A 16,053-nucleotide genomic window follows, 5' to 3' on the forward strand; every position below is an offset into this window, starting at 1 on the left:
ACAAATCTGACTAACAGCGGAATTCTGTTCTCAAATATACCGGTCTGGCCAGTCAGTTCTGACAAATGGAAAGCACCCTAATACTTCTAAAACTGCCAACCCATTTTAATATACACATGCGGAAAGAAAGTTATTTTTGCACCATTTGAGTAATTTAAGAAAGTATACAAAACCTACAAAAGTCCCTGACTGCTTAAAAATAACTCCCCCATTAATTTCTACCACATCACATGCTAGTAGGGTTTGACCCTTTTTTCTCCATTCCGTGGCTTCATTTGCACGACAGTCCCTATAGCGAATTTGTCTTGCCCAACAAACCCCACTTGGGGCATTGGGGCATAAACACATTTTTGGATGCAGAAATACCAGATGCCTGACAAAACTTACAGAAGGGGAGACTGATGCATTAGCTTAAAATTGATGTACACCTTATTGAAACTCCTATACTAACTGAGCAAGAAGTGGAGGTATAGATTGAGATCAATTTAATCACTCCAAACCTCTGCAGGTAAAGCATTCTCTATGAATTTATTTTTAAAAATACAGACAAATATTGTGCAGTTCTAGAAAATTATACCTACCCGCCCCATGGATGGTTATTCCATAAAATTCTGAGGGGGGTGGGGACTCATCTACGAAAGTATGAAGCTAAACAGAAAATTTTGAGGAAAGTGGGATAAGGGATTCAGAGGTTTTCTGGAACAAGACATTACAGCGAAATGGACCCACATCAGACAAGCCAGTTTGAGTACTAATGTGTGGCACCATAAATTATCCGTACCTCCTGCAGCGAAGGGATTTTTCTAAAGGGTCCCCCCCCCCCTCTGGAAATTCGAATTAAGCTTCATACATTTCCTTAACGTTTTTGGCCTTTGAGACCCCTCACACTCCCAGGAATTTCCAATCCCTTCTGTGGGGAGTATGGACATTTTCTGGAACCACACAATACTGATTAGAAATACTGCACCACAGAGGGGTGAAGATGCTACTGTACAATACAGTAAGTCTGACTACAGATTGCGAAATCCGTTAGGCAATGTTCAGCTGTATTATATCATTACCCTAGGCATTTTCAATATAAGGGTACATACATTATTAAATACTTCACTTGGTGTAAGGATTGACAGGCCCAACATATAGGAGAGTTAACAGGGCTTTGTCATGGATTCTAGCAGATTTTTGAACAGCCAAAATATATATTTGTGTCATAGAAAATTAAGGTTATCTCTTCCTTCTGATGTTCGAAGATAATGCTTTTCATGGGTTAAGTTGCCTACCACTAATTTTTAGAACAGTTTAGGCCAAAAATCTGCGTAATACCTTTGACATGAAGCTCCTTCAAGGTTCTTTGACATGCAAAAGAACAATAAAATAATTTTTACTAGGATGTTAAACATGTACCAACTAGTGAGAAAAAAAAGCAAAATAATACAAACAACTTAACATTTCAGTACGAATAACAGTGCTGTTAAACAAGAAAATTATGCACAAACATCTTTTTTTTTTACAAATACATACATCAAGCAAATGTACATCTTTGGTGGCGAACAAATTCTAATTCTAAATCCAAATTCCACACTCTCTTCTCAAACATGCAGCTGTTAAATGGCAAGTACTAAAACCTGAAACAACGAAACAAAACGACCGAAACCGCCGAAATGACCAAAACGAAACCGCCGAATAAACCAAAACGGCCAAAACGATCGAAACGAAACAAAATCACTGAAACAAGCAAAACTTCAAGATTTTCGCCACTTACCGTGCTATACACTCCGTTTAGCCTACTATACACTCCGGTTAGCCTTCTATACACTCCGGTTAGCCTACTATACACTCCTGTTAGCCTACTACAGACTCCGGTTAGCCTACTTTTCACTAAGGTTAGCCTACTATGCACTCCGGTTAGCCTGTTTACGGTTAGCTCTTAATAATTGTTACAATGGCTTTTGCTTGTTTCGGTGATTTCGTTTCGTTTCGCTCGTTTCAGCAGTTTCGGTGGTTTCGTTTCGGTCGTTTCGGTGGCTTCGCTCGTTTCAGTCGTTTCATTTCGGTGGTTTCGTTTTGTTGTTTCGGGTTTTAGTACATGCCCTGTTAAATACATGTACACATTTCAAAGTCCTCTGTCATCATGATTTGTTCATCTAGGCTCTAGCTGATTTATCCCCTTCCCAGGCCACCTCAGTCAGTCTGATTTTCCTGACTCGGCGATAGTATATTACACACAGGATAAAGAACACAATTGTCAGGATAAAGCCACAGATCTGCAAGAAAAAAAAAGAAATAATGTTATGGAAGCAAAAATGATTATTGTCTTCCCAATAAACTTCAAGTAGCTTGATCCATACACACTTGAACTGGGCCCACCTTTTTAAACCGTAATTAAGCTAATCTAGGATTAGTGTAAATTTATATTTCAGTTTTATAACTAATGTCACTGAGGTTTTCTCTTTATATTTTTGGGCCACCAAAAGAGGCAATAATCATCATCATCATCATCATTATCATCACTATCACCACCATCATAAAACAAAAAATTATAAGAAAAAAACTGTCCATCAGCTTTGACTTAACAAAACATTGTGTGTATGCAGTTTATAACCATACCCTGCTGACAGAAGGTCACTGTAAATCCAAGGGAGTTCAGGTGGGAGGGGGGGGGGGGGGTCTCAAAAGCCAAACATTTTAAGAAAAGTATGAACTCAAGCTAACAGGAATTTCTGGTCTGGAGAAGACAGGCATTTAAACCAAAAACCTTCCATGCAGAAGGTATGGATATTTTTTGGATGTAACACATTAAAGCAATGAAAAACACTTTTAATTAATCCTGGATTAGTGTTGGGTCGTCACAAAGTGCGAGGCAGTGAGGTGTGCCATCGATTTTGGTTAGCCTAAATATATTAATAGCACTCGGTTAGCCTTATATTGTTAGCTTAGGTAGCTTGCGGTTAGCCTTTTTATTTGGAATAGGGATTTCTGCCCCTCATGCCTTGCATGCCTGGCTGCCTCGCCTTGCATGCCTCGCTGCTTCACACATTTGTAAGACTCATAAGTGCTTCATGTACAATTGTAAGGTAGAAAAACACCATAAATTATAAGTTTTTATTAACTGGAAAAAAAGGATGGTTAAGAATATAAAAAATTAAGACAACTTCAAGTGACAAACTTGGAAAAAAAGGCTCTACACCTACATTGTGCATGTAGATTTATGGTATAACATCAGACTCAGTATGTGGTAAAACCTTTTAGTTCAGTGACTTACTGCAGCAATGATAAACTCCGCTTGTTGTTCTCCACCCACTTCTGTCCACTGAGACAAAAGAGCAGAGGAGAACAGGAAAAAGAAGAAGTACGACAAGGAGTAACTCAGCAAAAATATCCACTGTTGAAACACAAAAACAATTAAAGTAGTATTAGTTCAGTGCTTTTATTAAAACTGTTCTCAGCTGTTAAGCGCCATTAAAGGAGCTACGTCATGGAGATTGATCTTGAAAAAACTGGCAAGTTTTTTGGATGTTTGTTTGTAATAGTTAAAACCATCCATGGTTGTTTTAGCATTTTTATTACTCCTTTGATGTTTTTTTTTATGTTAGAAGACTATTATTTTGAGGTTTCCTTCAACTTGGAAGTACCTTATAACATGAAATTTTCGCGACACGTTAATTTCGTGATTTTGAGGTACGGTATTTCGCGACACTCAAATTTCGCGATTTTGCGAAAGTTTTGTATTTTAAATCACTTAAATTTCGCGTTTTTGAGTAAGACACAATTGACGTTTCCTTGGCAATTATTATTTAACAATAACGTCAAAATTTACAAAAACGCAACGGCGGGACTAAATGTCAAAAGTAACAACAGAGAAATGTCTACAAGTAGGTCATGCTTGTATGTGTCAATTGACCGCAACATCCATTGTACATTGAAAATTCCTCCCTTCAATGGTACTAAACTCATTCTTCCTTGATTATTGACATAATGGGAGTCACTTAATTTTTGCGTCATGTTATGTTCGCGACACTTATTATTTGTGTCAGTTTAATTTCGCGATTTTTTATAAATCGCTTAAATCGCGAAATTAAAGTGTCGCGAAAATTTCATGTAATAAGGTAATCAGAAAAAATATTGTGACACTGCTCCTTTAATTGAACACGCATATTTCACTGTAAAACTAAAAGAAAACCTGTGTGTAATCAGCCCACTATCGTAGCTAGAGCAGGTTGTTTTTTTTTTCAGTCTGACTAGTAATGATAAGTGGAGTGCAGAGATTCTTAAGGTAATGCCTGAAAATGAACTACTATTCCAACCAGCACTTGTACAGTGTACTAGGTGAGTCAAAAATAATTATTAATATTTAAAATATTCACCAGAGAATACTCTCTCTGCCAGACACCAAGTATCTTGACTTTACAGCAGCCAACCACATGGAACAAGATGATGAGAAATGCTCCAATCCAACACAGACCACTGACGACGATGAAGAAGCCATAATGAGAGAAAAGACTGGAAGCATCATGACTCAGAACCAATGCAAATGCGATGATGCCAAGAACCTGAAGATGTTTTAAAATTAAAAATTAGTGCTTTGTAACTTTTCTGTCAACTGGTTAAGGGAAGATCTAAGGCGCGTTTACATGACAAATAAAATTTGGTACGGACCCATCAAAAAATTGGTCCGGACCTGACGACTTTTGTAGAGAAACAGTCAAATCAAAACGGGGCCATAGGCGGCTATGGCCCCGTTTTGAATTGACTGTTTCTCTACAAAAGTGGTTAGGTCCGGACCAATTTTTTGATGGGTCCGTACCAAATTTTTCTGTCGTGTAAACGCGCCTCTAGAGTCCCTTTTAGGGCTGGTCACAGATTTGTAAGAGTAGGGAGTTACCCTCAAACTCAGAGAGAGAGGGGGTTACTGAAAAAATTATGGGGGGGGGAGGGGGGGCAAGAATCCAATAACTTATTGCAATTTAACACCACTCCCTCTATCAAAAAAATAGAAAGATAAATAAACCAATATTAATATTTTTTTATGGCATACATGTATCACCCTTAAATCTGCCTTCCGCTCTCCCACCAAAAACAAAAATTCTACATGTTCCTCTCTCACCCAGTCCCTAACACAAGATAGTAAAAATTTTAGGTGTCCAAAAATTTTTCTAATGGTGTACTTAAAGCAATTTATCTGACATCCTTACACCTACAATTTGTACTGTTCTACTACATTTTTTTAAAAGATGATTTGGAGATGATTGGCACCAGATTTTCTAGTTTTAGCTTAAACAGACGTGAGCTCAATTCATTCCTTGCATAACAGTTGTTTAATTGCATTTTCAATTGGTTGTTGTGTGGTTTAAAGAACACAGTCACTGTATTCAGAGGAGAATCTGATTTCTCAAAACTCCAAGGGAAATGAAAATTGATTCAAGAAATAATTGTGACTTTGAGAAATCAGTGGAGGGAGGGAGGGGGAATTGCTTTGATCGACTGAGTCCCGGCCTGACCAATCGATGAAAATCAATGATCGGAAATCAATCAATCAATCGATAATGGTTAGTTAAATTATATCGATTGGCATGAGTCAATTGATGACCAATTGATAGTCACGAATGAAATTTCCTTAATTACATCAATTGTCATCGATAGCCATCGATATCTTGCAGCGTACAAGGCATCCCCAGAACAAGTGTGCATTTTACTCAAAGCTGCAGAAAAGCAAAATTGATAAATAAATGAACAGAAGCTAGAAAACAGGCTAACCAGGTGACCATTGTGAAGCTACCATCAACAGCAACGACAACAGAGCCGCCGTTGACGACAGAGATCAATTCCTTCTCGCAAAAAAACAATTGATCAATCAATCTCAATGGTTAATTTATATTTTGTCGCAGCGATTTGTCGCAGACGTGTACACACGCTGCAACAATGCTGCTATCGCTCATTTTGTCGCTGTGACGTGTCGCACGAATTTAAACATGTTTGAATTTGTGTAGTTAACTAGCTGGCCGTTTCTGTAAGACCGAAAAGCTCCAGGTCCCTGGAAAGTTTCTTTACTGATAACACTTGATCAAAGGCGGCTTGACCTTCAAGCAGACTCCTGCCGGATTTGTGTTCTGAATGCTGAAATGTCACAATATCCTCGCAAACAATGAACAGACAAGGGCACTAGTAAGTTTTTCTTTGATTTGCAAGCCAAAAAACATGGCCGACTGCATAGCAAGGACACACAAGAGCTGTCAGATTTTATAGGTTTGTAAAGCATCATGAGTTTGAGTGCGGATACAAGTCATCTGACAAAAAAATTGTCACAACAAAATTTGTCCTTAGTTTTGTAACGGACAATAATTCCAATTTTGTCTGCTAGTGCAGAGAGGCCCTATGTCTTCAAATTTGTTTACCATGTGAAACCAAACCCTCAAATCGTTACACTTCTGTTGATATTGCATTTTGCATTATTAATTAACAAATAATGTAGATTTTTAGACCCCCCTCCCCATCTACTACTTGTGTCAAAGAAAACGCTATACTGACTCATTTATCACTTATAAAATAAAATAGCTTTGTCACAAGCCATAATATAGTTAGCCAGTTACGTGAAAGCAGACATCATCGCCTGAACTAAATTACGTTTTAATGACGATTACGTAGGGTTTAATTGTATATATGCATATTATATATAAATTATCAAAATATGTGATTTGTTTGAGAAAACTTTAAGCTTCTCTTACAGGCAAACTGCAAGTCATATTTTTTATATCACATCACCTTGGAATGATCTCGAATTATTTTTCAATCTCAAAACAACGTAACATATCTACGCTACATGTTTTAGACACGCGAAATTTCGCAGTTCACTTGGAAAGAACAGTAGTTGCTGGGTGCGGTGAACAAATTATGATGTTCAAAAAAATACCTGCATATTTAAAATAACTTCGTAGGCAGTAAAATACCTTACTAACACAAATAAAATGTACGCATCAAAACACATAAAATCCACTTAAAGGTATCAAAAGTATACGTAGGACGATTGGATTAACAGAAGTCGTTCGACTTTCACTTACAAGTTGCACCAAATACAGGAGTCCCTCGAGTGAAATCAAAAAATACGTTTTACATCCATAGCTGTCGCCTTCAGCCATCGTTCAGGTAAATCTGTAGCGAAAAAAATGTAAGTGGGAAAGACTATTAAAGTTAAAGCGCTGTTTTCGAACGATACATCGAGAACAGATTGTAAACAATGCTACATTTCAAACTGCCCGGCTTCCGTAGTACAAACGAACAGTCATCGATCTTGAATGAGCGTCGATAGAATCGATAAACTAAAATCGTTTGTTCATGAGCTTATACCCTAGGATGCGAAATAGCAATTATTTCGTAGCATGATGGCAATTTTATCGGAATTTTAACCGGTAAACTCGAAATATGACAAAATTCAGGTCCTAGCCGATGGCATTTCGCTGTCAACAAATACACGACGCTTCCAAGTACAGCGAAAGATCTGTATCGTTACAAAAATTTCCCGCTGCTCTCAGAAATTGCCACTTAACACTTACCACAAGTTTCAGTACAACAAACGTTCACTTAGCCAGCGACAAAAACGAAAACAAACGCTCTTGCCGAAGAGCTGATTCCCGTGTGAAAAATTAGTTTGGAACCCAACAACATGCAAAGCAGACATCCAGCGGATTCTGCATGATTAGCATAATTATTTGCATAAATTAGCATAAAAACCCTCCAGATCATTCCGTTTATGTTTTGAGATGCCACAATCCAAAGTACTTACGTCACGATATTTTCACTTGACTGATTTAGAAAACTGCGAACAGTAAAATCTATCTTGGTTATGGAAATGTAAACGTGTTTGGATCAACGCTCCTTTAGCTTATTTCGAAGTGTCTCTTTTTTTATTCCCCTCATAACATCCACCCCCACCCAGCACCCTGCACCCCCGGATATAAGCCCTCCCGTTTATAAACCCAACCAACCCACCCAAAACTCCTAACGAAGTTGTAAGCCAAGGTTTATAAGCGGGATTTTACGGCATAAGCAAGTGGACGGTGATGTAGCCAAAAGGTTCATTTTTGCAAAAACAACAAAAAAATGTCAACTTTTTTTTCTCTACGTTCTCTTTCAAATTTTAATAAAAGTGTTCACGGTTTTCGTATTCTTTTTTTTTTCATCTAATTTACAAAATTAATTTTACAGTGATGTTCTTTTTAGCTTAGATCTGAATGAACCAATATAAAGGAATAAGGAAGCAGTCCCATAACCTCCTTCAGTCGCTGGTTAGCTATAGGTTTATAGGTTTGCTGTAAGATGAAAATGGACTGAAGTTTTGCATGCATGTTTAGAGCGCTCTGATTTACTAGTTCCACATGAAGAACGTTTTTCGACTCCACTAGACAACGAGCAGCCGGAGCACAGGGTGGTAAAAGAGTTATGCGTGACGCGTGATTTGAGCTAAAATAAGCGCGTGATACGTGAAAACAACTGTCTGCTAGCCGAGTCTGGCATGGCATAACCTGAGATCATGTCTCTCTCATCTTTGCAAGGGAAAAAACGCCTGATCGCAGGTTAGGCATGGCGCTACTGCCAGTCCCTGAACTCTATGTTAAAGGGAGTTCGCGTGATCTGGTTTTTTTTTATTCAAACTGATTTTCGTGAAAACCGAAAATAAATTATGAAGTCAAAGACTGATCTTGTGTGGATTAACTCTTTTAGGGCTTGCCTCACATTTTGTGCCTCCCTGAGAGAACACGCCTTCTACTTGTTTTGAAAGGTAAATACCACGCAAATTAAATAACCAGTAGAAGCTCATTTGAGAAATCGAGGGTTCGAGAAATCGGGATTTCAAAGTTTTCCTTGCCTAGTTCCTAGGTCTCTATTTTTGTCCAGGTAACCCGTCTCGGGTCACGGGTACGAAGGAAAAAGTCATCGAAACGAGTAGTGACGTCATACGATACCGTGAAGGCATACACAGTCTACAGGAACTAAGCAGTGTATTTCCTTAGTGTCTCACTCAAATACTGAGCATCCATTCTCGTTCTTTTATATGCCTTTTCTAATAAGGGGATGGGGCGCATAGGAGATTCCTACTTTTATTGTCAAAGCAAATTTTGGTCCAATCGTGGCTCAGAAGACTTTGATATATCCTAGATCCATTATCGAGACAGGTACAAGACAGAGGCACACAAGCCTACAAGTTATTTTCTGGACTTCTGAAATCTTTTACTTTCAGCTCACTCACATACACCGCCGCGGTACACTACAGAGCTCTTAATTAAATTTGTTTTAATTCAGTAAATAGGTTTTCCATCTTTCTGTCGCAAAAAATCTATGAAAAATACTAATAATTACATATAATAATGATGTATAAAATTTACGCAGAAAATTAAGGCAGAAGTGTACTATACATCGGCTGCATGCGCAGATCTTAAATGTGTGTGCGTACCTCCGATTAAACCAGCATGATGCTTACTTTGTTTGGTCAGTTAATGTTTCAGATATCAAAATGTACCGAGAATATTTCAAGGTCTTTCAATTTTCACATCTTCTTGTTTGCCATAGAAAAATTGCAAATTTAGAAAACAAGAGACAACTTTTTAAAGGCATGTTTAATTTCGACATCAGACTTACGCCACATATTAACGTCTTCATCTCCATTGCTATTTTTGTTTATGCAACTGTTACTAATATTAAAAGTCATGACGAAAAATGTGTTTAAAATTATAAGTTGTGTTGTCAACCTCGTCCCCAGGGCCTTCTCGATGACGAGTTTTCAAAATGGTCATTTTGAAAACTCGTCACCGAGAAGGCCCTGGGGACGAGGTTGGTTGTGTTGTGTGTGTGTTTGCGAGCCATTATAATGGCGGCAAAAACGGTGGCAAACTCAGCCAAAAACCCTTCGACTGAAACCATTGAAAATCGTTTTCAGATTTAGTAGTTTTCGAGAAGAGTACATATTGTGGACCAGTCTTTTTGCTAGCACTGCTGATTACTTTAGTTTCATTGGAGCGAGATGATCACGACTCACTCTACAAGTCACACACCGGAAGCCTTCTCTCGCTACTGGAACTGACGTCACTCGGCTCCATTCTCCTTCCGATATATCAAAGCATTCTATGGAGTCCAGTACTCGCTCGCCTTTATAGTCTCGGCCACCAATGACGTAGATCTTCTTGTTTAGCACGACCGCCTCGGCATCTTGACGAAACTCTGTCATGTCTGAAATATGAACATGAAAACGTATGTTATTGTTATTTGTAATTTAATTGCCAACACGGACATTAAAAGTATGGAAAACGAACCCACGCTCCTTGCCCAAACGAACTCTTCTCGGTGCATTCTCGTCCCTGGCTCTTTTCGCTTCACGTAGCCGGCAGGGCCTCTGCACGAGAAACGAAGGGCTTTGAAGACACAGGATTTCCAGTCCTAGATTCTAGGACTTCCTGTCTTCTTCATGTATGCAGTCATGATACTCCCATATACTCTATGTGACATGGCGTTTTTAACTTCCGTTCAAAAAGATTTCTCTGTTTTTAAACAGTCAATCAAAAATATTCCAGTTAATTCAAAACTCCTATGTTCCCAGAGCCCTTCGTTTCTCGTGCCAAAGCCCTGCCGGCTAAGAGAGCGAAAAGGGCTGTATATATGGGGATGAGGATGTTCTCGGGGGTGGGGATGGGGGAAAAACTGATGACTCGAAAGACCTCGGAAATAGAGCCTATACCTATCCGGACCAATTCCTCATTAATATTTAATTTTACAAGTAAACCGCTAACCAGTGCATGGATACATTGATTAGCAATTACCTTTAGCCATGTTCCACTGGTGAGTATTAACATCATAAACCTCACACTGTCGAAGCGTGGTGTATCCGTTATATCCGCCGATGACGTAAATTTTTCTTTCCAGCTCCACCACGCATGCGCCAACTTTCCCACAATTCATTGGTAAAACAAAGCTCCAGAGGTTGACCGCTGGATCGTATCGCTCCATGCTGATCTCGGGCTCGATTCCTTGGCCCTCACCACCGATGACGTAAACGTGCGTTTCCGTGGCAACCATTGCATGACGACTTCGCGGGATTGTGGGAGGGGAGAGGAATTTCCATTTGTCGTTGATTGGATTGTAAACTTCAAAAGAGTTGCCATGGGAACCATTTGTGATTCCACCTAAAAGAAGAAATGCTTGATAATTTGAACGCTCTCCAATTTTACCTCAACGAGAAGGCCATTGCCAAGATGTTGGGCCAAAACGAAGCACTGCGTATTGCCAAATCTACTAGTTTCAGTGAGTTCGGACCTGATCTTACCTGAGACATAAAGCAGTCCCTCGTGTTCCGCTGCAGCAGCCTTAGCTCTTGGTTCTTGCATAGGAGCCACGAAGTCCCAATTATTAAGGTGCGGATTGTAGCATTGCACCTTTTCTTGAAGCAGCAGGGAAGCCTTGCCCTCTACGGACCCGGCACTTGCGTATACAAATCCATCAACTGCGGCTACCGCATGGTCGTACAACTGTGTTCTAGAAAAGGAATAAGCATTGGTAAGCTAAGACCTATAACCTACACATAGTTAGAACTGGTACATGGAGGAAACGCACGTCTCGATCTCTTGCCCCGCTCTATATGGCGGCGTGGTGGCCGTGGTGTGCTGAACTCGAAAAGTAAATTAAAAAGGAGAAAATTCAGAGTCGAGTGATAGCCAATCAGATACTACTTCTATAAACATCGACAGACTTTGAAACGTAAACTTCTGTCTTTGTTTGTAAGCTGTCTTAGGTAAATCTTGAGGAGAGTAAACGTTCGGCCAGAAATCGAGTCAAATAGTCGTCAGAAAGTAGAAGGACTGGACAGGTGGACCACAGTTTTTTATTAAAAAAACTAGCTATGCTGTATAACAATTCCTGAGTTTTCATTGGTTTACAGGCCATGTTATATGAGCCCATACACCATAGACTAGAAATATGGTGCTCAAATATTGCATTTCTTTGGGTGTTTTTAATAAAGCAATTATTCCACTCGCGCTTGTTGGATATAAGGTAGTTACGTTACGCTACGCCCCTCGTTAGCTATAACTCGGGCTTTCTACCATCTCATATCCAACATGCGCTCATGGAATAACTAAGAATCAGTTTGAGTTCTCGTAAATCCCTCTCGTCTGTGTTAAGTAAAAAATTAAACAAAAATTTCGCTACGGATGTGCCAGCACTTACTTTAAAGGGGCTAAGGAATACCACTGGTCATCCTCAGGCTGGTAACAGAACGTCACACGACCTTCTTTGGGGTGCCTCCCTTTACCCCCAACAAACAGAATCACGTCCACTAGAGTCGAACAAGTTCTAGGCAAAGTCCTTGGACTACTCAAACTCTTTTTCTGGCTATCGTGCGCCGAGTTGAATCTTAGGGCTTCCAGAACCATTTCTTTAGCTGTTGGTGAGCGCTGCACTAGTTGCTGACGCTCGACATGGTCCATTAGCACGCTGGTGGGTAGCAGTGGTAGTCGAACGTGTTGGAGTAATTTGGCAAAGTGAATGCCTCTTTCTTTGCGGTCGTGCTCGGTCCATCTCACCAGGCTGTCGAAAACCTAAAAGAAATGGATACAGCATACAACAAACGTTCTCATCACTAATTGCGTGAACATAGTTTCAAATTAAACCAAAGGTCAAAAATGGTTTACCATCATCTGAACGTAGGAAAACATGATGTAATAATGAACTAAATAACACTGACAACGTTTATTTGAAATGCAAAATTACTAGTTACTACTGCGTTAAACAGCCTGAAGCAGTGGTGTTCGAGAACGAGGAAATTAAGATGGATTATACTAAACAAACCTTAAAACCTGGGTATCACGTGAAAGGCTTGGGGAATGCTTGTCGGAAAATTCGAATTAAACCCCCATTTTCCCATTTTTCATTTTCTGATCGGTCTAGACCGCAAACACAGTATACAGTGAGACCAAAATGCTAGGTTACCTCCCCCCTCCCCCCGCCCCAAGGCAAGACTGAGTAGGAGCATTACCATACCTTTCATACGAGAGCCCAAACTTCGGGAAACTGATCAATCCGAGTATTATCAGTGGCACGCGTTGACTAAACTGCAATTTTAACCGTCCCAGCTTCGAATATATATTACAGCTGTTTTGGCTTTTTAAGGCTGCACAGTTATCGGACGAAAAAAAGGCGGAGACATAATGGAACAGTTTTTCATTTCATTTGTCGAGAAAAGGAGGAGAAAAGATCCTCAGAAAAAAGTACCCCGCACAAATTCACACTATTCTACGATCAGATCATTTCAACACTTATACGCGCTATAAGACAATCAAGTAATTTACATGCCCAGTTCGTGAAATTTTTATTTATAACAAATTGTAAACAAAATGATAGGGTTGTTCTTGCAAAATTCAACTGTGATGTTGCCCCTCGCTCTTCAGGTAATTTATTTCCTAGATAATATAATTTTATAAATCATCACTACCTGTTGCTCGCTGGTGGCGCAAATGTCATTGTTTGACAGTGTCTTTTCCAACTCATCTTGCGGAAGCTCCAAAAATTGCGATGTTTCTGCGACTTTCACAAAATTTTCACACACAAATCTCTGGCATCGCCGATGAAGCTTCTCTTGTCCGTGTATCAATGAAACATCTCGTACATTTAAACAGTTTTCCGGCGTTAGAAATCTAACCAGTACGTAAGAACATTCCTCGATCAAACTTTGAAGCTTGAAGAAACTTGCACCTTTGAAAATGTCAATGGCGTTTCCGATATTTATGAAAATCCTTCCTCCGTACATATAACCAAGCAATGCTTCCATAATGGACCGGTCAATATCTTGAGGTAGATCCACATTTTTTATGAATCTTCCACTTTCGCTGTCTATAAACAAAGAGCGAAAATATGGACTAGCTACGCCAAGGATGTTACGATGACAGGAGAATTTGTGACTTCCGATTCGCAACGTAACATCGCACAGAATTCCCTCTCTGCGCAAGAATTGAAAATACTCAATGATGGAATCTTGGAAAGCCTTATCCACAAACAAATACGTCTCTCCTTGTTTGACTCTGTTGATATCGGTTTGAATATCTCCTACATGGTAATTATTGGAGGGCATGCTGGATTCTTAAAGAAATTTCTTTGGAAAGTTGCTGTTGAGTTATATAGATACGTGCTAAGCTTACAGGTGAAATTTAGCATTTAAATTAAGCTGCGTGAGTTTATAACTATGCTCATTTACATGTCGGATTTTTAAACGTAAACCAACAGGTACCGCGCAAGTTAAGACATGTAGATATGTACAGGTGGCAAAGCATTAATTGACACAATTATCACGCATGCAGAAAATATGCTGCTGGTTAGCTGCCAGTTAGACCACGGACTGTCTAAATGTCTGCCCAGCAAGAAGCAAGAATACAGCCCCAATGTCATGTTTTGGCTAGCGAAAACAGCAAGAAAAGAAAACCTAATTTCCAACTCAGATTTCCTGGGGCCAGGGGCCCGTTTCCGCGAAAGTCCCGGAAACTTTACGGGCCTGCAAAGCATTTATAGCTATCTGGAACTTTGTAAAAAGAAAATCTCGCTCTGTTCATATTAAAAGTATGTGAATAAAACAGCCTCTGTATTCATAAGGTTTAAGATTTGGCTACGGCTTTCCGAGTGCGAGAAGTTTTCGGGAACAAGAAACGGGCCCAGGCCACTTTTTCGCACCACAGGCAGTGTGGGATCTGTGCACAAGGTTTGGGAAAATGCCCCTGTGAATTACTGGAGGCGAAATAAGAAAGACGACGAAGGTGTCTGAAAATTTGATTCTAAATACCATTCTAGTTTGTTTAGCAGTCTATTACATTCAACCCTTTTGCTTTTGCCCTATATACTCGTCAACAAAAGATGGCTTCATATACCGGAACATTCAACTGCACATCAACAGATTTTTGGTTAACATTTTGAGAAAAGCAAACTGTTGGAAAATTTAGTCGTTGGTGCACTATCCAATTTCTGTGTTAAGGTCATGCACTTACAGTGAACAAAAATCAATCAAAGTGCTGAACTTAACAGAAAAAACATCATTTCAACTTACGACTCTACTCATTAAAGCAAATATAAATAATATTCTCTTGTCATAACTGATTGGCTACAATAAACAAAGTTGGAATGTCTTGTTCTCTCAACTAAACCCTAGATTTAAAACTTCTCTGGATTGACGAGTTATTTTCATTTTTAAGTAACGCCTCAGCCATTGACTGCAGGCGAGCATTCAAGAAAACAAATAAACACTCATTTGTCTGTAGTAGAATTTATTACAAAACATTTACAAGAGCGTCACATAAAATGAGTTTCATTCAGAAGGAAGTATAGTAACATATGTAATGCGTATGTATGAAAGGCAATAATTAATTGCAAGGAATTCAATCTCTGGAACATCTACCGTTTTAGGTACGCACAAAGGAAAGTTCGTTTATTGATCTAAGAAACTACTGTTGCTTAGCAACTATTTCCCGCCAAAAAGTCTAAAACAGCACCAAAAACAGTAAACGATCCCTCGAATGGGTGTCATTTGCAGTTCACTGGCAATACAAAATTGTAACTGCTTAGCAGAGCAGGGCTTGTGTGGCTGTTCAAGATTCCAATAAAGTTAGCATTCTCGATTACTTTGAAGGAGTAATCTGATCGCTTGTATAAAATTATCGGCCCGATACCTTAAGCTACCTTATTCGTACTTATTTTCGAGGGAACTTAATTTCGCGAAAATGAAACGTGCATATTTCGCGGGACTTAATTTTCACGATTAGGCCAAAAAATACGTTAAAACAATTAAAAATACGTCAGAAACGTTAAGAATAAATTTTCGCGGGTCTTTAATTTCGCGTTCATTTGAAAATCGCGAAATTTAACTCCCACGTAAATAAGTAACAATAAGGTAAGTCGAAGTTAGGGCTGGCTTAACCACCACTGGCCAGAGGCTAAATTATTTTATCACAACGCAAAGGGGGTGACCCGCACTTCATGATCTCGTTTTCAAGGTGCTACAAACAAGAGTAGGTTTTGGTTCAAATCTGATTAAAA

At 39.2% G+C, this 16,053-nt stretch overlaps 2 protein-coding genes across 2 annotated transcripts; both read right to left on the minus strand.

Moving 5' to 3' along the window:
• Positions 1 to 1,025: 1,025 nt before the first annotated feature.
• Positions 1,026 to 7,667, minus strand: LOC144634301 (uncharacterized). Its single transcript, XM_078493219.1, has 6 exons — positions 7,545 to 7,667; positions 7,053 to 7,143; positions 4,362 to 4,547; positions 3,260 to 3,379; positions 2,100 to 2,261; positions 1,026 to 1,615 (listed from the first exon to the last, which is right to left on the minus strand). The coding sequence occupies exons 2-5, from the start codon at positions 7,128 to 7,130 to the stop codon at positions 2,142 to 2,144; spliced, it is 504 nt and encodes a 167-aa protein (XP_078349345.1). The 5' UTR covers positions 7,131 to 7,143; positions 7,545 to 7,667; the 3' UTR covers positions 1,026 to 1,615; positions 2,100 to 2,141.
• Positions 7,668 to 9,288: 1,621 nt separating this feature from the next.
• Positions 9,289 to 14,523, minus strand: LOC144634754 (kelch-like protein 28). Its single transcript, XM_078493772.1, has 5 exons — positions 13,469 to 14,523; positions 12,205 to 12,575; positions 11,306 to 11,514; positions 10,803 to 11,165; positions 9,289 to 10,215 (listed from the first exon to the last, which is right to left on the minus strand). The coding sequence occupies exons 1-5, from the start codon at positions 14,102 to 14,104 to the stop codon at positions 9,986 to 9,988; spliced, it is 1,809 nt and encodes a 602-aa protein (XP_078349898.1). The 5' UTR covers positions 14,105 to 14,523; the 3' UTR covers positions 9,289 to 9,985.
• Positions 14,524 to 16,053: the final 1,530 nt, after the last annotated feature.

This window comes from Oculina patagonica, chromosome 13, assembly GCF_052425735.1.
Source record: "Oculina patagonica isolate OP01 chromosome 13, crgOcupat, whole genome shotgun sequence".
Classification (NCBI taxonomy): Eukaryota; Metazoa; Cnidaria; class Anthozoa; order Scleractinia; family Oculinidae; genus Oculina; species Oculina patagonica.

Excerpts from the sequence above, each read along its gene's own strand:
- LOC144634754 (XM_078493772.1), bottom strand. The coding sequence starts at position 14,104 with ATGCCCTCCAATAATTACCATGTAGGAGATATTCAAACCGATATCAAC. Across the intron at positions 12,576-13,468 it reads GCGCCACCAGCGAGCAACAG|GTTTTCGACAGCCTGGTGAG; the intron begins GTAGTGATGATT and ends CATTTCTTTTAG. Across the intron at positions 11,166-11,305 it reads GGGACTGCTTTATGTCTCAG|GTGGAATCACAAATGGTTCC; the intron begins GTAAGATCAGGT and ends TTCTTCTTTTAG.
- LOC144634301 (XM_078493219.1), bottom strand. The coding sequence starts at position 7,130 with ATGGCTGAAGGCGACAGCTATGGATGTAAAACGTATTTTTTGATTTCA. Across the intron at positions 3,380-4,361 it reads GGCAGAGAGAGTATTCTCTG|TGGATATTTTTGCTGAGTTA; the intron begins GTGAATATTTTA and ends GTGTTTCAACAG. Across the intron at positions 2,262-3,259 it reads CGGAGTTTATCATTGCTGCA|ATCTGTGGCTTTATCCTGAC; the intron begins GTAAGTCACTGA and ends TTTTTCTTGCAG.